At 42.1% G+C, this 20,501-nt stretch overlaps 1 protein-coding gene across 1 annotated transcript in view; it reads left to right on the top strand.

Moving 5' to 3' along the window:
- Positions 1-20,501, top strand: part of JAKMIP2 (janus kinase and microtubule interacting protein 2) — a 160,536-nt gene that overhangs the window by 97,017 nt on the left and 43,018 nt on the right. The window contains exons 3-9 of the mRNA XM_077327005.1: positions 3,976-4,473; positions 10,721-10,930; positions 12,109-12,207; positions 14,001-14,147; positions 15,210-15,350; positions 17,947-17,997; positions 19,578-19,697. Coding sequence (XP_077183120.1) covers positions 3,976-4,473; positions 10,721-10,930; positions 12,109-12,207; positions 14,001-14,147; positions 15,210-15,350; positions 17,947-17,997; positions 19,578-19,697 — 1,266 coding nt within the window. The remainder of the gene's footprint in view (positions 1-3,975; positions 4,474-10,720; positions 10,931-12,108; positions 12,208-14,000; positions 14,148-15,209; positions 15,351-17,946; positions 17,998-19,577; positions 19,698-20,501) is intronic.

Genomic DNA, 20,501 nt, shown 5'->3' with positions numbered 1-20,501 from the left:
CTTTGTGATCACGAGTGACATGCCCCCATAGAAAGCCAGCTTGAACATCTGGTAATTCTCCTTCAATGGTTGTTGCTATGCATTGTTGTATGATTTTGAGCAAGATCTTACTAGTATGAGAAATGAGGGCTATTGTATTGTAATTGGAACAGTTTTGTTTAAGTCTTCCTTTGTTGGTATAGGGATAAATACACATCGTTTCCACTCCTCTGGCCAGTTATTAGTTTTCCAGATCTTGTGGCACAAGGATGTAATGATTCTGATTGGCGCACATCTCAGCAGTTCCATGGGTTTAATGTCAGTGCCTGGGACCTTGTTGTTTGGCAATTGACTGAAGGCTTGTCCAACTTCCTCCTCAAGAATGGCCTGTTTGAGTTCTATTTCTATTTCTTCTTCATTTTGGAGAGAATGAACTTCCATTTTGCATATGTACAGTTCTTCTGTGTATTCCTGCCATCTGTTCTTGATGTTTTGTTGGTCATTCAACTCCTTTCCTTGTTTGATAATGCTTTTGCGAGCAGCAAATGGCATTTGGAAACTTGGGCGAACATTTCTCATGTGTCCCTTTTTGTAATCTTCTTCTAAATGTTTGCCTTTATGCTTTCAGTAAGCTTCACTGTCTATTTTTACATTCAGCTTTTGCTGCTTTTCTACATTCAGCTATTCCAGCCAATTTTTCACTTCCACTGCATATATGAGCAGAACTTTATTTACAGCAAACTTCATTAACCCTGATGTTCTCTTAATGTTGCTTTGTTTTGATTTTAGACAATAACAGTTCATGATATGAACTGCAAACAGCATCTGGGTATGTTTTATTTATTTATATTTCAGTTTTTATACCACCACTCCCAAAATGGCTTATGGCAGTTTTGACAGCAAGGTTTAAACTGAACCACCATTGGCTGCATAAGATACAGCCAGTTCCATCCATAGGAATGCTAGTCCCCTCCCCTCTAAATGGTCATATGACTTGGCACCTCCAGCCCACAGATCATGGACACAGGGCACAAGGCAGACTTCTGGCACTTGGACTACTTGAAGCCATTTTGCTCTCCTGCACTGAGAGAGCAAAATCCGATGTGTTCCTCTAAAAATAATGGCTGGCCAGAACAGTGGACTCATCCAAACATGGAAGTCATGCTCCAGGGGGAGGAAGGATGTTATGGCCTGGCTGGGAGAGACTCTGCAGATTTTCGGCAGACACATGGCCATGCACCAACAGAGGTCCTGTTTTTGCTCTGGCTGCCAAACAGAATCTAGAAGATATCCATGTTACCTTGCCCTGCAGCTTCTGGCACCTACATCACACCAGTGCCGGCCCCTGGTGTCTGTCCTGGCATTCAGTATGTCTGGATTCCGCTCCCCCACCCCACTACATCTTCCCTTTCTACAAGGGGATCAGGGACACCACACCATCTGCCTTGCCAGATCCCTCTGAAGGTGCACATGTGTCTCGTGCAACTGCATGTTTGATACTGTTAAGTTGTTTCTGGGAGTTGTGGTGCTACCTCAATGGCAAAATTGAGGGGGTAGTGGTGGGGGGGGGGGGCTTGGGGCCATAGCCCATAGTAGGTCATCATTTGGCCAGCATCACTGAAGGCTCCCAATCCCTAGTGGCTCTGTGGACCAGTTCCCAGGCCTGCACTGTGGACAGAGCCCAGTGCCTTTGCAGTGCCAGGTTCATAAGAGATGTCGACAGCTGCAGGTGTGTTAGGTACCTGCTGGGAGGCATACCTAAAGAGGCAACTGTGTATCACCTGAAGTGGAGTGTTGTACTTCTCCCTTGCCCATTGTCATGCCCCTATGAGATCGTGGCCCCTGGTGTTCCAGGTGTCTTGCCGTCAGGACACGGAATGATACGTGGCCACAACCATTATCCCAAGCCATGGCATCATGGTCCCCGAGCTGACAACCGTCATCATGGATTTATGTACTAGGTGATTTTTTTTTTAACTCCATGCCCAGAAATGCTTTAATTGCCCATTCCCATGAATTCCAGCATGTAGGCAACCCTTTAAATATTATACGTACATTCTTGGTACTATGATATGCATAAGAACTTTACTAGTCTTCCATAATAATCAAATGGAGCTGGAGAACAGTAATGACACCCCCCCCAAAAAAAAAGGCTGGAAAAACAAACCAATAATATGGATATGTGAGGCCAGTTGGACCATAGATATAGCAGCAAAATGGTGGAATATTTTGGTTTTCAACAACCAAAAGAAGGTCCCTAATCTCAAGGTTAATTTATGGCAGGGCTTACCAAGAGGCAAACCTGGAACCCTGGAATAAGTCCTGGAATAAGCCCTGGAATAACAAGGAGCTGAGCAGTTGTACAATGCATATATGACATGGCTACAGCTCCATCATTTCTGTTTTCCCTTTGCCCAGCACACATGCAATCAAATCAGAGTATCCAGTTGACTGAGTGTTGGTTTTCAGATCCAGTCCAAGTCCTGGGGACAGCGAGTCCACATGTACATTGAAGTCTCCCAAAATCAAGAATCTAGGAAACTGCAATGCCCAAGTGGCTGCTGCCTCCAATAGGCCTGGCAGGGCAGGGCAGGGCAGGGCAGGGCAGGGCATCCGGGGGTGCATAAAATCATTATCTCAGATGACTAGCTGCTTAAAAACTTCCAAAGAAAGAGAAATCGCCACCTTCAAAAGAAACCTGTTCCACTGAGCAACCATTCTAATTGTCAGGAATTTCTTCCAGATGTTTAGCCAAAAATTATTTTGAATTAATTTCAGCCCATTGGTTCTGGTCCGACCCTCTGGGGCAACAGAAAGCAACTCTGCTCCATCCTCTACATCACAGCCTTTCCAATATTTGAGGATGGTTATCGTATCACCTCTTTGTCGACTCCTCTCCAGGCTAAACAGACCAAGCTCCCTCAGCCTTTCCTCATACAACTTGGTCTCCAAACGCCTCACCATCTTCATAGCCCTCCTTTGGACATGCTCCAGTTTGTCTATGTCTTTCTTCAGTTGTGGTACCCAAAACTGAACACTGTACTCTAAGTGAGGTCTTACTAGAGCAGAGTTAAGGAGTAACATCACCTTGCATGATCTGGACATTATACTTCATTTAATACAGCCCCAAATCCTGTTTGCCTTTTTAGCCACCAAGTCACACTGCTGACTCATGTTCAGTGTCTAGTCTACTAAGACCCCCCAGATCCTTTTCACAGGTACTACTGCCAAGACAAGTCTCACCTGACCTATAGTGATGCATATGATTTTTCCTACCTAATTGAAGAACGGTACATTGATCACTATTGAAATCCATTTTTTTCTTTTTAGCTCAGTTTTCTAACCTGTCAAGTTCATCCTGTATTCTAGTTTGGTTTTCTGGCATACCCTGGACTCTACAAGGACATAGGGTTTTTTATCTCACTATGCATACTAACCTCGTTCAACTCTTATATCCACATTCCTTACAATCCTCTCTTCTTTTTAATTAATTTTATTTGGGACAATGTGACGGTAATGCAATGTTAGTAATATGTAATGTAATTTTGAATCTAACTCTCTGGTCTCAGGACAAGATAACTTGCCAGCACAGCTTGTCACTTGCAGGGATGCTTCCATGCTTGGGTGGAGACGGATGGGGCCAGCCTCTTTTAATAATTTCTTTTCACAACTGGGACAGTGTCTGCCATTAATTACCAACATGGATAATTTTATTTCTTCAGTGTTTTTGTGGACTACAACTGAACTCAAAAGGACTGATTAGCTGTTTTAGCAAAGAATTATCATATGGCTTAATTTGGATATTAAGGCTAAATTTTCCAACCTGTTCAAGTCTAAGCTGCACTTGGGGACAAATTCTTAGTCTTCAACAACTACAAGGATTTTACTTGGTATAACAATTGCTAAGTAGCACTGTAAAACCGTGTGGCAATAGCTTGAATAAGCACTCTATTCTTATTGTGGATCTGTAACATCTTTTATTTTCTTGCTCCATAGGTAAATAGACTTGAAAGGGAGAAAACCCAGGAAACAAAGCGGATCCGGGAGCTGGAGCAACGTAAACAGACAGTGCAGATCACTGAACTGAAAGCAAAGCTCCACGAGGAGAAGATGAAGGAGTTGCAAGCCGTACGGGAAAATCTCATCAAACAGCATGAGCAGGAAATGGCACGGACAATGAAAATTAGAGACAGTGAAATCCAGAGGCTTAAATCGGCACTGTATGCCTTGCGGGAAGGGAGCAGTGACAAAGTACGGACAGCACTAACTATTGAGGCTCGTGAAGAGGCCAGGAAGCAATTTGACTCTGAGCGCCTTAAGCTTTTGCAGGAAATCACTGAACTGAAGTCTGCCAAAAAACAGGTAGACGAAGCTCTTAATAACATGATCCAGGCTGATAAGATCAAAGCTGGCGATCTCCGAAGCGAGCACCAGTCCCATCAGGAAGCCATCTCTAAGATCAAATGGGAGAGCGAAAGGGATATCCGCAGGCTGGTTAGTAACTTATTTGGACAAGTGGCTTATAAAGGGACTGTCCATAATGTGTTATGAATCTCTGGTTATCACATGGTGGCAAAGTCAAGAGCGTAGTGGGTGGGAAATCGAATCGGTGTTGTTTGAGGTACACCTTTCCTGTCCATACACCAAGACACATGCATGCCATGTTGATCAAAGTCATTATGAATAAAGAGTGCTTCTGCAGTTTATCAGAAGTGATAGACAAAGTTAGGTAATGAACCCCAGGTAATATCAATTCATGTTTCATGTTGTTATGTTTTTATCAACCATCATCGTGCGTAGTTCACACAAGGCACTGTTGCCTCTATGTAATTTATATACAGCACTTGAGTTCACAACTGCCCAGGGAAAAGATTCTGTGAAACAAGAGGAGATGTACTTAGCAACATTTCTGTTTATTACGGCAGATGTAAAAAATACACCCATGATGTGTAAGCCACTATAGCTTTCCTTGTATCCTGTTTCTTTGATACTTGCTAATATTTTAAGTATGATGAAGAGGTGGAGGTAGTGAAGCTAAAACAAGAGACATGTTATATGATCATTTTATCCCAGCATGAAAAACATCTTCCCTTTTTCACTCTCTTTGAAAAAATGTTCACAGTAGGGCAGTTGTGGGAGAAACCCAGTGTGCAGGCAGCAAAGCTAGAGGTTTTTTTTTAACCTTAAACTTAATACAGCTGCAATTAGTTTCCTTATTTTACAAAAGTACATCCTGCCTTTCTGCCCTCACAAGGGTCAGCAAGGTAGCTAGCAACTTAAAACATACATTGGAGCAGAATATGCAGAGCATTCAAGCTAACGCAATATCAGTCAGTAACATCCCCAACAAAGTGCAATCCAAACTGGCCCTTTGTTCTCCTTAATGTTCTCTATCCTAACTGGTTGGGATCATGGAGTGAAGAAGCTCTTTCAAGGCAGAAAACTGAGGGCCTTTAGGCACGGGGATCTTTGTTGCAAATTGTTTGCGGAATGAAAAATCGCCATTTAAAATAGTGGAATTCGTCGTTATGCATACCTGCCTTTGTAGTGGAATCAGTTGCGTTTTTTAGCGTTTCCCACAGGCTTCCGGTCTCGGCAGAAATCGCTAGAAAGGAAGCGCTATTGCCAAGCTCGTCCCGCCCCTGGCCGTCAAGCAGCCAATGGGCAGCCGTTAGCATGCTCCCAAACAGCCCCTTTCCCTTTAAGAAAGGTTTTAAAAAAAAAAAACAGACCCATAGCAACGAATCTAGGTAGATTCGTTGCAACGGAGAGACCCATCCAGCTGCCTAATGTGAGCTGTCGTTTGATTGTATGATCGTTGGCACGCTGCCTCGAGTGATAAAAAAAAAATCCCCCCCCCTCTCACGGGCCCGATTTTCGGCTGAATTAATGTGTAAAAAATAAAGGGACTTTATTTCAGCAAACGGGCTTTTATGTGGTTTGTGCTTAGTGACTAAAGGTGAAGGACTGAAGCCAGGGAAGCCTCTAAACAGAAAGAGGCTCGCTGGTGCGTTTATCCCCGCTCGCTTGGAGAAAAAAAAAATGGCGATCGCTTCGCCGGAAGTTTGGAGGACAGGCTCAGGAGGAGGGACTTTGAAGAACCCGCAACAATGGTAACGCACAGGTCTTTAGCGCTAGTGTTGCAGATTGGTTGCAGGAGTGTATCGCTATCCGGAGGGTGAATCCACTTTTCTGGATTCCCCTAAAAGCGCTACAACGAAGCGCTTTTTGCTGATTGGTTTCAGGAGTGTTGCAGATTGTCTGCGATGTCGTGCGTTAAGGCAAATTAGTAGCGTTTTCAATTAGCAACCATTGTGCTATTTTGAAGCCGTGCGAAATGGCCCTGACAGTAGGGTGGGAAATATGTAAAAAGAAAGTAGTTTTTTTACAGAAATATCTGGAACTCCTTGCTGCCGATTAAGAAAATTTTTCTCACTTTGGCCTCATAACTTAGAAAATGCCTCCCTGGTTCACACTGCTAGATTAAGTATTTTGTTAGCAAAAAAGCCCTTTCCACCCCACTCCCACCACCCCCAAAAAGCCCCAACTTGCACGATTATTCTTTTAGAATCAACAGATACTGTGGTTCTGTGGTTCTGCAAAAGACTCAAAGAAAAACTGAGTTCTAGGAAGAAATAATACAACCAGTTCCAGCCTCTCAATCCTTGGGGAAGGGGGGGTGTATACATATTATACCAGGAAGTGGTACTAATGCAGACTCCAGTACTGACTTTAATAACTAGCCTGTTAATTATAAACATTGGAAGCTATATATAAAGTCAGACCTTTGAATCATGCTTTGTAAGCACATTAAATCAACCTGGCACCACTGTAAACAAGAGCAGCACATTGCTCATTCACCTTGTTTCACTTTTAATAAAACTACACTGATTTAGTTCTCTGGAGATGCAACATGTAGCAGTAGGGTTGCCAGCTTGTGGTTGGCCAATACTGGGAGATTTGGGGAGATGGAGCCTGAGGAAATTGGGGTTAAGGGGGAAGGACTTCAACTGAAGAGCAGCCATTTTCTCCAGGTAAATCCCTATGGGTCTCCTGGGCCAATTCCACACCAGTGGTGCCACTCCAGACCACTGCTGGTGTGTTGTGGTGAAGCTGCATGCTCTGCTGCTTTCTGTGTCCCCACAGGGGACACATTTTGTTGGTGGACCCAGTCTGCCCCAGATCTGTGCATCCTGATTGAGGCAGGCAGAGCAGAACAGTTCCACCGCTTGGAGTAGGGGTGGGGAATTGGGGCAGGGATTGCAGGAAGGTGGGATTGTGTTCTCAAGTGAAAAACCTTCTTGTAAAAATAAAAGCCTCTATCAGCCCTGCAGCACCACAAAGCCCCATGGCTTTTGTAGGATGGGCATCCACACGGGCCTTCACTGGACTTGGCCCTGTAGGCCCCCACAGCAAAAATGTGAATGCGGATACTTCCACATTCCTTTCATGTGGGGCAACGGAAGGCCTGTTCCGTGCCAGGCCTGGCCCAGGGCCAGGACAGCAGCAACATCATGTGGCTGCAGGGATTCCGTGTGGAATCGACCCTGGGAGCTCTCCAGCTACTGTTGGGAAATTGCAACCCTCTGTGACAGGATCTGAATGGCAATTTTAAATTCAGTATTTGTTTGTTTGTTTGTTTATTACATTTTTATAATGCCCTCCCTTGGTGCTCAGGGCAGTTCACATGAAATGTAAAGTATGCAATGAAAGCAGTTTTTATATCGAACAGAAATAACAGAATGGTAATGATAGTAGTAACAAGAGAACAACAATTTCATAGAATAGCAATAAAACAGCCCCATTATTCTTTCTGCCTTTAGCAACATTTGATGAGGTGTCCTCTGAGCCAGCAAAAGGATGGTCCATCACTAATCTCAATGTGGATGGGCCATCACCAACCCACCACTAGAGCCACTAACCTGAGAACTGGAGAGCTGAGAGAGGGAGATTTTTACTACTTGAAGGTGTCTCTAAGTCCCTTACAATCACCTGTTGTCCTCACCACTGACAACCTGTAATGTAGGTGGGCCTGAGAGGGCTCTGAGAACTGTGACTGTCCCAAGGTTGCATGTGGAGGAGAAGTGGGAAATCAAACCCGGTTCTCCAGATGTTTATGTGGAAGAGTGGAGAATCAACCAGTCACAGTTCTCTTATTGCTGTTTTTGCAGAGTGGTTCACTTAGAGCTTTCTCAGTCCCACCTATCTCACAGGGTGTCTGTTATGAGGAGGGGAAAAGAAGACGTTTGTAAGCTCTTATATGTCCATATATTTTTCATATTTGGCATCACTTTGTGGCCTGATAGTTCATAACAAATGGTCTTTCCATCAATACAGGCTGTATGAAACAGCATCTTCACCTAATGATTTTATGCCTGTCATGGACCTCAGGATATTTGCCATAAACACAGAGCAACTCTAGGGGATGAATAAATGGAAGGCAAATCTTAACTATAGATCAAAATTTGTTTTTGAATCTAAAGTAGTTTTAAAAGGGGGCATACTGTGCTTTGGAGTATTATGAAGTGGAAACTTCAGACTGTTTCCACATTAGGCGACATACCTTGTTTAAGCCTCACTTTGGATTTCGATTACATACTGCGAGTTGATACTTTGCTTTCTGCATTTGGGCTTTCTGCCCCTCATATAATGAACCATATGTTTTCCGCAATGTCAGAAGGAAGTAGCCTCCCATGATGCTTTGCTGCCTTCCCCTGTTCCACAAGTGTTTGTTTTTTTGCCAAATGGTGCATGTTTGAACATTTATTTTAATCGTGCCCCTTCATTTCACCATTCCATGCCCTCGATTGCCTTCCTCCTTTCCTCAGGTATCTTTTTTTTTAATGTTAGCATGTTATAATGCTGCTGCATTGTAACACAAAAGACTGATTTTGCTGGGAAGGCAGTGAGAAGGCAGGCAGCAGAGAGAGTATGTCTCTTCCCCGATGTGAATTGGCAGTTGTACAACCATGTCATATTTCTGCAGTATTTCTGCAGAAGTGAACCCTGTGGAAACCAGTTATATGCAGTTATATACTGTGGGGTCTGCAACGTGATGTCTAGGATCTCGTGCAGATATGGGAAGGGGGGGGGGAAGACAACATGTGGAGGGCATATACAACTCTTCTGTGAAGTCAGTCCAAGCAAGTTCAGGAGCCGGCTGCTGGCTCCCAGTGGAGAAAGCCTATTTCCCCAATCCTTCGGGGGGGGGGGGGGGGTAGTCTTACATGTTACAATGAAGCTGTGTTATAATGTGATGAGCTTGTTCTTTTCTTTTTAAAAAAATAACATCCAATATACCTGTTGGGAGAGGGGGGGGAAGGCAATCGAGAGTACAGAACAGTGAAATAACGGAGCACAATTAAAAGAGAGGTGCAAGCAGACACCATTGGGGGGTGCATCTGAGAGGGTGATGCTCCCAAGAAGGCTGTGAGATGCACAGAAAATGGAAGAGGAGAATCATAGAGTTGGAAGGATACTCCAAGTTCATCTAGTCCAACCTCCTGTACAATGCAGGAACTCAAAACAACCTGCCAACCCACAGTGACCCCAATTTCATGCCCAAGCTGTCCCCCACCAAAAATCTCCAGAATCCAGCCTCGCCTGGAGGAAATTCACCTACCATCCTACAGTGGAATCAGCAATTCCCTTGGTATACAAAGAATACTAGGGCATTTTTTCCATGGGAGAGGGAGGGAGGGTGAAGGGAGAATGACAATAAAGAATGGGACATGCCCAAACAACTCAAAATGGTAGGTTGGAGGGGGGGGGGGGAAACTCCCGCCCCCCATGTGGTAGAACCTTTCTGCCCACCAGGGGGACACAAAAAACATCAGAGCATGCTGCTCAACTGGAACACACCGGTGGCAGCGTGGAGTGGCGCCGCTGGTGTAGCTGGCCTTAGAATACAATAAATGTTTAAATTAAAAGATTAAAACAACCTATGTTGGTATTATAATAAGGAATGGGCTGATTTTTTTCATATGTGGTGGGAATGTCCTAGAGCTTGTTCATACTGGGACAAAGTCATTAAAATTATATTTTATATTATAATTTATAATATAAAATAAAATTATATTTTATTATTATATTTTTATATTTTATATATTTTATAATTATATATTATAAAATAAAATTATATTTTATAGTTTGAAAATAGAAGTACCAAAGAAAAAAGAAAGTATTCTCTTGAATCATCTACTAGGTTTGCATATGGAACAAAGATCCATAATCTGGCATTAGCAAGAATAAACTTTGCTAAATGTTGGAAGGAAAAGAATTCCCCTAGTTTAATTAATTTGCTTAATAACATTAGCAAACCATATCTATTGATTATTTTAACTTATCAGCAAAATAATAACTATATGGATAATTTAGAGGAGATGTGGTGCCAGAGTATCTCGAGAATGAGAAGTTTGCTTGCAACGATGGATGATGGAGATGGGGACTGTAATGTGTGGGAGGTTTTTATGTATGAAGTTTGGTCTGTAGCACCAATTATAAACTGATCTTGGTCTGTTAATTGATGTTCTATTATAATGTTATATTAATATTTTGCATTGAGAGTTTTGTAACTATCCTGTTCGATAAATTGTAACTTGTTTAGTTTTTTGAAATAAATTTTATAATATTTTTTAAAAATAACAAAAAAGCAGGGTATTCCAACTCATCAACAGTATAAAGTCCACCCATTTGTTGTTATGTTTATGAGAGAACATTGTCCTTATGTATCTTAATTCAGATGGATGAGATCAAAGCAAAAGACAGAATCATCTTTTCCTTGGAGAAAGAGCTGGAGACCCAGACAGGATATGTTCAGAAGCTTCAGTTGCAGAAAGAGGCTTTGGATGAGCAACTCTTCTTAGTCAAGGAAGCAGAATGTAACATGAGCAGTCCCAAAAGAGAGATCCCAGGCAGAGCGGGAGATGGCTCTGAACACTGCAGCAGTCCTGTAAGAAGCACTTTCTATTTCATCACAAACAACAGGGCTTTGATAGGATCTGCTTAGATCACTTATTGCATCAGTTTCTTGCTTATGTGATATATATGTCCATATGTGATATATAATCTGCACCCTCTTGTGGCAATTTTAATGCTACAAATTACTAAAGATGGGTTTTATACTGAGATCCAGGTGCTCTTTTAAATTCCTACTGTCATCCCAAAGCTGTGGCATAAGTGGAAAATTTTGATGGAAAATCCTTTGTGATGGTGTTTAGCTGTAGAAAACTGTCACGATACCTTTAAAAATGTATAAGTCTTCTGTGGAAGCATCTTTTCCTTACAGTATGGCTTTAACATTTAGGTTTCCTGGGCCAAGCAAAAATGTTTACCCATATATTTGCATAATATATATTTGCCCAACTAGGACTAGAGAGAATAATTCTGTATTATGACTAGTTATGTAACCCAGCCACGTGGGGCTGAATTAAATTACCCTATATACTCACATATAAGCCTAGTTTTTCAGCAACTTTTTTCACACTGAAAAAGCCCTCCTCAGCTTATACGTGGGTATATATGGTAATTGAAATAAAAGCCTGCTCCAGCCAGCCAATCATTGCTCTGGCAGCTTGTAGGACATCAGTGGTTTGACTGAGGGCTCTGATCCTTTTTTTCCTTTTGCCTTCACTTATTCCTCTTCTTAATCACTTCTTCCAAACTATTCTTTTGGTTTCTGTGGGTGAAAAGCAGGGTACAAAAACCAGCAGCCATTCGGCCTCTTGACTTTTCAGTATTTGTTGGGAGGGGAGGCTGGATGAGAGAGCCTGGGATGATGGAGCATTTCCCACCCTCAGCGTATATGCGAGTCAATAAGTTAGACCAGATTTTGTGGTAAAATTTGGTGCCTCAGCTTATATGCGGGTTGGCTTATAAGCGAGTATATACAGCATCTCTTTCTACTATGGGAGAAGTCTTCAACCATTGGAAAAGGACTTCTCATGGAAGGAAATCACTAGGTTCAATCCCAGTCTGTAAACATTACATTTGCACTGAGGAATGAATTCACAGCAAAGTGAATTCCAAAGCTCTAACATTTAAATGCCTCAATTCCAGGCAAAATATGTGATGCATACATTCACCTATATGTAGCGTTTCTATTAAATGAATGCTGCCTTTCTTTAACAGGATCTACGCCGAAACCAGAAGAGGATGGCAGAGCTCAATGCTACTATACGGAAACTCGAGGATAGGAACACGCTGCTTGTAGATGAGCGGAACGAACTGGTGTGTGTCCTTAACATTTCTGGAAAGGGGTCTGAGAGGCTATGTGGCCATGAAGAGAAAGGCTTTATGAAATCGAATGCTTGAATTAACAATCCCAGTGATGATTACTCATGCTTCATCCTCAGTCTAGCTGGATTTAAAAGTTAAAAGCAAGTCTACTTTGTCATTTCAGAAGATGCTGCTGATGTTCTACTGCTTTTTTTTTGATTGAGCAAAGCCTACCCAAATTCAACAGTTTTTATTTTATCTAAATGATCATGAACCTCATCCTCAGTATTTAGTCTTGCTCTTGAGTTTGGAAAAACAGTATCTGGTAGCATGTCTACCGGTTAGTGTGGCAGCTCTGCTTTACCCCATATGCCTTCTATTTCCTTATTTTAGTCCCTCTTTTTACCATATTTATAGTACTCTGCCCATCAGTATAATACCTACTGGATGACTCACATGGCTTCCCATTTCTCCTAGAAGGAAGGAAGAAGTAAGGTTCTCAGTTCAATACCTCCAACAACAGGGATTGGAAAAAGGGAGGAGAAGCACATGCTTCTTGAAACAATGTTTATCTACCCCAGGCTTCAGTTAGTAGAAACTGGAGTGGAGATTCTTCTTCTTCCTTGCTATGGGATGCATGGTGAAAATGGTCATGAAATGTCCTTTCACACCAAGGTAGATTCCATTTGGTGATTGTTTAACATGCTCTCCTTTGTACTTAGATACATATTCACCTACTTTTGCTTGGATTTTCTTTCAAACATTTTGAGATTGCTGTAATGATGACTGGTAAAAGAGCATTCTCTTTAAAAGAGGTGAAATTATTTTGAGATAGGCACCACTAGCCACTATTCACACATTTATTTTATTTTACTGTGGCTTCTGGTCAAATCAGTTTTTCAGGCTTTTGAACTGATACAGAAATCTACAAACAAGAGAAAAAATGTTCATGTTATAAACTGTTTCTACTGTCCTGTTGTACATTGCCCTGAGCCTGTTCTGGAAGGGTGGTATAAAAGCCAAATAAAACTAAATAATAAATAATAAATCACCCCAAGGGTCAGGCATGACTTGGTGCTTGCACAGGGGATACCTTTACCTTTATATATGTCCTCTAGTGAAGTGGTCTCCAACCTTTTTATCACCGGGGACCACTCAACGCCAGGGACCACTCACTGGGGACCACTCAACGCCTTTTACTGAGGCCCGGTGGGGGGGGTAGTTTACTCCTCTACTCTCAACCACTGCCCTAACGCTCTCTGATCGCTATGGTAATGTTTAAACATCCCTTCAAAATAAGATACAGACACACCACAACAATGAACATAAGGAACATTTTATTTTCATGGAAATTTTAACTCATGACAATGACAAATCAATGGGAACCCTGAGCTTGTTTCTCTGCAACGAGATAGTCCCATCTGGGAGTGATGGGAGACAATGACACCCAAAGTGTGTTGTAAAGGGCTGGGGGGGGGGATGAAGTAAAGGGCCGGGGGGGGGGAAGGTGTCCTTTGGGGCCCACCTCCAATTAGTCAAAGGACCACATGTGGTCCGCAGCCCACAGGTTGGGGATCGCTACTCTAGTGTTCTGAAACAGCTATTCTCTCTCTCTCTCTCTCTCTCTCTCCTTCTCTACTTAAATTAGATTATTACCACATTGTCATCAATTTCATAAGAAACTCTAGAGGCCTCCTTAGGTAGTAATCACCAATGATGGGGAAATACATTGAGAAATGGAAAAAGAGTGGATATTAATTATTATTATTTATTATTTTTATTTATTATTATTATTATTATTTCAGTTGAAACGTGTTCGGGAAGCTGAAAAACAATGCAAACCTCTCCTGGAAAGAAATAAGTGCCTCTCCAAGAGAAATGATGAACTCATGCAGTCCTTGCAACGCATGGAGGACAAGCTCAAAGCAGTCACGAAAGAAAATTTAGAAATGGTTTGTACTGAGCAGTGCTCATACTTTTTCACACGTGAGATTTCTGGGACTTCAGAACAGAAGGCAATTCTCAGCACATGACAAAATCTTGAATAACATTTTTCCTGTTCGTAACTGAATATGAAGATGTCAAGGATTAGAAATCAAGAATTAAAATTAAGTCAATATTTGTGCTGACTGTTATACTTCCAAGAACTTATATAAAGAATCATATTTTGCAGGTTTTCATTCTTAACAAGACCTATTCTTAGGTTCTCTAGTTTATTGTACAATTACAGGCCTGGGTAGGTAACATCCCTGTGGCACACCACGTATATGAGATTACTGGGCCTGCAAATGTTTGAACCTACCGTCAGGGAAGTCAGCTCAAGTTTATATGTTTTTCATGTGACATTCTCAGTTTTTCTTTGCTTTGATCTAAAGGTCAGTAAGATTAGGATAAAATATCTGCAAAGATTTTCTCTATAATATATCTCACCTGCTTGCCACTACACTTAAAACACTAAACAAAATTTGATTTGAATGTATTTGGAAAGATTAATTCAGTGAATCTCCCTATATATTTTTTTTATTTAAGGAATTTATATGCCACATCTCCAGTATCTTGCTTGAGGCAATTGCAAGTATAAGCAATATGATAAAACCACAATTTATCAATATAAAAACAAAATGAGACATTAAAACATAATATTACATGAGATTATTTTCTATTATTTAATTCAAGCAAAACTAGATTGATTCGCAAGAGATTAAGGTTAGAGAAGTAATCAGATAACACAAATTAATTTTCTAGATTGACCAAAACAAAATAGGTCATACAAGAATATTGGCATTTGAGGAAAAAAATATCTAGCATTTTTCTGGGCATAGAAAAATATCCTCCATACTACAACATCACCTAAAATTCACACATTAGAAAAATACACTGCAGCCTAACTCTGGCATACATAACTGATACTTAAGGCAGAAGATACCTTTTCCCAAGAAAGAGAAATAATTATCTGAGTGAAACAGAAAATTCAACTACTAAGTTCTTTTCCTTTTATTTGTTTTGTTTTACAGAAAGAAAAAATGACAGCACATCCTCCTCTGAAAAAATTAAAATCTCTCAATGACCTGGATCAAGCTAATGAAGAGCAAGAAACTGAATTTTTGAAGCTTCAGGTTATAGAACAGCAGAACATAATTGATGAGCTGACACGGGTACGTTATAGGCAAAAGGAATGCTAAGGGGGAGATAATGAAGGCCTTGCCAAATTATGAATGGCAGGTTATTAATAGAACGGGAATAGGTCCACTACTTTCGTTTTGAACCCAAGTGTTGGCTTCCAAGATTTGGCCTGAGCACCTGTCCTGAGATGCTATACATCAGGGGTAGTCAAACTGCGACCCTCCAGATGTCCATGGACATCTGGAGGGCCGCAGTTTGACTACCCCTGCTATACATCTTAGTGGTAGCCTACTGGGTCACTATCCCTTCTTAACTTCTGCTCACAGTTGTCCTAGTTGTGTTGGTTTTCTAAGGAGTCCATCTTGTGCCAAGCTGCAAGCTCCATAGTAAGTGCAGCCAGCCCCAGTTTGAGTGCAGCCAGCCCCAGTTTGAATCCATGGTGGAAAATGCCTGCTTCTACCTCGTGCATATCTGAGCAGCAAATACTTTGTTTGATCTCCAGAGACATGATTACTATGAGGATTGGGGTGCAGTTAAAGCTTTTTTTTCCAATGGTGTACAAAAGAAACCTGTTGCATCTTAAGAAATATACTACTTACCACCGAGCATTGACTTGTACTGTGGATAGTGATTTCATATGGAGTGCAATACACTTGTTGTTTACAGAACAATACAGTTGTTTACAGAAAGATAAGAAATGTGATAGAATCATAGAGTTGGAAGGGACATCCAGGGTCATCTAGTCCAACCCACTTCACAATGCAGGCACTCAAAACTACCTGCCCACCTACAGTGATAACAATTTCATTCCCCCACCAAAAATCTCCAGAATCCAGCCTAGCCTTGACCAGGGCCAGGGCCTTTCGGTCCTGCCCACTACCTGGTGGAATGAGCTCCAGGAGGAGCAGCGGTTCTTTCTGCGGGATCTTTCAGCATTCCACAAGGACTGCAAAATGGAGCTCTTCCACCAGGTCTATGGTTGAGGTTGGGCAGCAAGGAAGATCATGGCCCCCTATAGGAGTGGTAGCTTGTGAGTTCCATCGGCACCCTCCTCCCCCTCCTCCCCCCACCAGAGGTATTGCTGGGGATTGCTAGGGATAGGACGATGTTTCCACCCTATTTTTATTGTATAGTTTTTGATATTGTTATATTTTATGGTTTTATGTCAAGGATTTGAATGGGGATTTTTTTGGTTTTTATCTGACACTTGTAACCCGCCAAGAGCCTTCACAGTATGTATAAATGAATGAATGAATGAATGAATGAATGAATGAATGAATGAATGAGACCATGTCAGCATCCTGAGCAACCATGACACCATGCCCAGAAGACATCATGGTGTGCAATGATACAGCTGTCACAGATGAGGGGAACCAACCACAGGCCAGTAGCCTCAGGGAGCCAGCCCAGTGACATGTGAAGAAAGAGGCAAGGAAGCACCAGGTGACAGGCACCACAAGGGCCAGCAACTAATGAAGTCTGCCTGACTAGAAGTGTTCATGTGGCCTGGCCTGCTGTTCCCGTGAGGAGAACAACTGATGTAGGGGGCGACACTCTTTGAAAGCCAGCTTGGTATAGTGGTAAAGAGCAGCAGCCTCTAACCTGGAGAACCAGGTTTCTTTCCCCACTCCCTCACATGCACTCAGCTGGGTTACTTTGGACCATTCACTGTTCTCTCAGAGCCCTCTCAGATTCATCCACCTCAAAGTGTGTCTATTGTAGGGATAGGAAGGATAGGTGATTGTAAGCCACTTTGAGACTCTTGTGGGCAGTAAAAAGTGGGATACAAAAAACAGCTCTTCTTCTTCCAGGTCTCCATTGGTCCTTGCAGATGTCACAGTAACCCTGGCCTGTTACCCAAGGGCATTCCTGGGCTAAGGTGGCTTAAGGAACCGACCACCACCTGCCACACTCCCAGGCCCACTACCTCCTATGCCAGCAGAGTGACTTGCATCTCTGGTGGGGGGTATAGCATTTCTATAATGGTGCATTGCAATGGCACAATGGTGTTAGGATCTCAGAGATAAGCCATTATTGTGGCTAGTCTGCTCCCTGAGCCCTTCTGTTCCCACAATTTCACTGGTAGAAACACCTGCTCATAAAAAACATCCTTAAAGGCCTCTTGAAGCAGGAGCAGGTGCTGACTAGTTCTAGCAGAAGAGCAAATTCCACAATATGGGAGCAACAGCCAAGACAGCCCTGCTATGTGCCCTTCCAGGTAATACTGATGGGTGCTGAGGGAGGGTGAGGCACAGGGTTTATGGTCAGTATCTAGAAAGAATTTCAGTTTGTGTAAAATGGACAGATATGAGGATATGAGCTGTTGTTGAAGATGAAAATGAGGCCCATTATAGTTCTTTAGCCAATGAATCAATATTTCTATACAGTTATACTAAACAGTGTATATTGGGGAATAAATAATCACATCCTTTGCTTTGCAAATTAAAAATAGTTTAGCTATTTGCTCTCAGTGCTGATATTTGAAAATTTTATTATTTTTTTTAATTTATTTATCATACTTCTATACCGCCCTCCCCGGAGGCTCAGGGCGGTTTACATTATAACAGAAAACAATACATAAAACATGTTCTCCTTTGACTTTTACTGTTCCTTGAATTTCTGGTACAGGACAGAGAGAAACTTATTCGGCGCAGGAAGCATAAAAGAAAACCAATTAAGGTAATTGAAACATCACATGTTTTACATGTCCCATTCAAAAGATGCTGCACTTCAATTTACTTATTAATTTCAAAGTATCATTGTTAGCATCCAGTGTTTCAATAAATTCAAAGGGAAGGTACTAGTCCTTCTATAACACAAGTTATATTACAAAAACACCGAATTTGCCCAAATTACAAGTAAATCCAGGAAGCAGCTCCAAGCTATGGGATTATCACGCCAAATGAAACTGGTGGTAACTGTGAATCTATTATTCTGTTTCCCAACATGGTATGTTTCTGGAGATTATTATTATAAGGAGGGGGAGATGCAAAGTAGAAGTCACTTTTAAGAAATTCCCAGCCTCTTGGACTCCCATTATTTAAGTCTTTCAGACCACAGGACTGTACCCAACATACCTTTAAGTCTGTTAAAATCTGCTTTCTTGCAATCTATATATCTGACTACATAAAGGTTTTCTCTTTCCTCCAATTAAACATTCCAAAATGACATGGTCACAACTACCAAATGTGCCCACTACTTCCCCTCATCTAACAATTCTTCCCTATTGATGAGAATCAAGTCTAAAATAGCTGACCCCCCCGGTTCCCCCCTCCCAAAAAGGCCCGAAACAGCCTCTCCAGGCCTCGGTGGTTCTTTTGGGGCAGGGGGGGATCTCCATTCCTCCCCCCTACCCCAGGCAGGCCTGCTAAAGGCTGGCGAGGCCATGGTGAGTCTTTTCAGGAGGGGGGATGGGTTGGTGGGATGGGTTGTTTCACCCACCATGCCTTGGGCAGGCCTGCCATAGCCTCTCCAGGAAGAGGGGCAGGGGATAGCACTTGCAGGGAACTCCCTCTCCCCCCACCCCTGGCAGCCTTGCCGAGGCATGGTAAGGCTGAAACCAGGGCTGCTCAGGGTGGTGGGAATGCTGGTGGGGACCAGCTTGATCACTCCCTCCTCTCCCCTCACAGCAGCCCTACCATGGCATGGCAAGGCCATAGCCTGGGCTGCTCGGGATGGAGGCAAGTGCTGGTGGGGGCTCGCTCTCCATCCCTCCTACCTGCCCCGCAGTCCCAGGCCCTCCACCCTCCCTCCCAGCTCCCACCAATTGTTCAGTTTACCACAGGCTGGCACTTCTTCCACATGAAAGAAGTTGGAGGCAGATGATGCCAAGGGTGGGTCATCCTCCCTGATTGGCTGTTCGTTGGACAGACAGCCATTCAGGGATGGGACAGCCTACCTGATTCACAGTTAGGCAATAAGTCCAACTCTTCCTACCACCCCCTCCCGTTTTATTTTTATGTTCAGATAAGAAGGGTTGTGGCATAAATTAATGTTATAAAACCAAAGAGAATCCACCATTAATCCCACTTTGTTCATTGTGAACAACGCAGTCGTGCCAGTTTCCTGCCTGGATTCTGTAGGATGGCTGCACATTTGAGTATAGTCCGAATATACAATCTGTCAAACAAACTGTGCCTAGGTACTCTAATATAGAGCATAATAGTTGAAGTAATATGCATGACTTTGTATGGATGAATATTGCTTACAAAAAGTGGCCAATACCCCATTTTTCTTGGTTTCTCCCTCCCTTTCTTTAGAGGCATATATTAGACACAGTTTATGGGGGTGATGATGACTCATTGGACTCTGAAACCTCATCCATGGCTTCATTCAGGACAGACAGAACACCAGCAACTCCAGATGAAGACCTAGATGAAGTAAGATTTGCATATGGGGAGGGCAGTGGTATACAGGGACCTTAACAGTGTCTGATGAGAAATTTAAAAAAATCAGTCATTATTTAGCACAACCCATAACACATCTGCTTTATAGATCTTCTTATAAGGAGGAGGTTATGCATAACAGAATGCTTCTTCCTTTTTCTTTAGAGGTGGCTCCTAGTATTTTTAAGATGTAATCATCACCCTTTGATCAGCTGAGTCATCTGAACAGGCCAAGTGAAGAACAGTTTCATATTGCTTAATTCTCAAAATCAAGAAGCTTGGTAAATAATAACAAGGGGAAAATACATTGGAAATTCTCTTTTTTTCAGATGTATTGCTTCTGATTTAGATATACTTTCATCATATGTTTAAAAGAACAAAACTGTGTTTAATTCAAATAAACTATTTATAACATGAGCCACAAGAATATACCTTATTGCCTGTTTCTGACTCACTACACAGAGATTGTAATCCCTTAATTTAAGGAAAAAAAGTAATAAGGCCAAGGCCAATGGTGCAAATCAAGTAAAATATATATTTTATTAGTTTAAATGTTCTAAAAATTCCCCATGCCCTTCACCAACAGGCTTAGTCAGGGGAATCTGTTCATCTTGAAAAGGAGTACAAAATCAGTATTAAATTGTACTCTTTTGGAAGGATTTTTAAAATCCCCTGTGCTTAGTACAGCCCTTTTATTTTCTGCTTACCCATTAATTTGAGCAACTCCCATAATTCTAAGTGTTGGATATTCTTTGCATGTGCTCAAGAGCAATCACTCCTTTTTCTATTAAAATTTGT

Source organism: Paroedura picta, chromosome 3, assembly GCF_049243985.1.
Source record: "Paroedura picta isolate Pp20150507F chromosome 3, Ppicta_v3.0, whole genome shotgun sequence".
In the NCBI taxonomy this organism is placed as follows: Eukaryota; Metazoa; Chordata; class Lepidosauria; order Squamata; family Gekkonidae; genus Paroedura; species Paroedura picta.
This window is presented reverse-complemented; position numbering and strand designations above follow the sequence as displayed.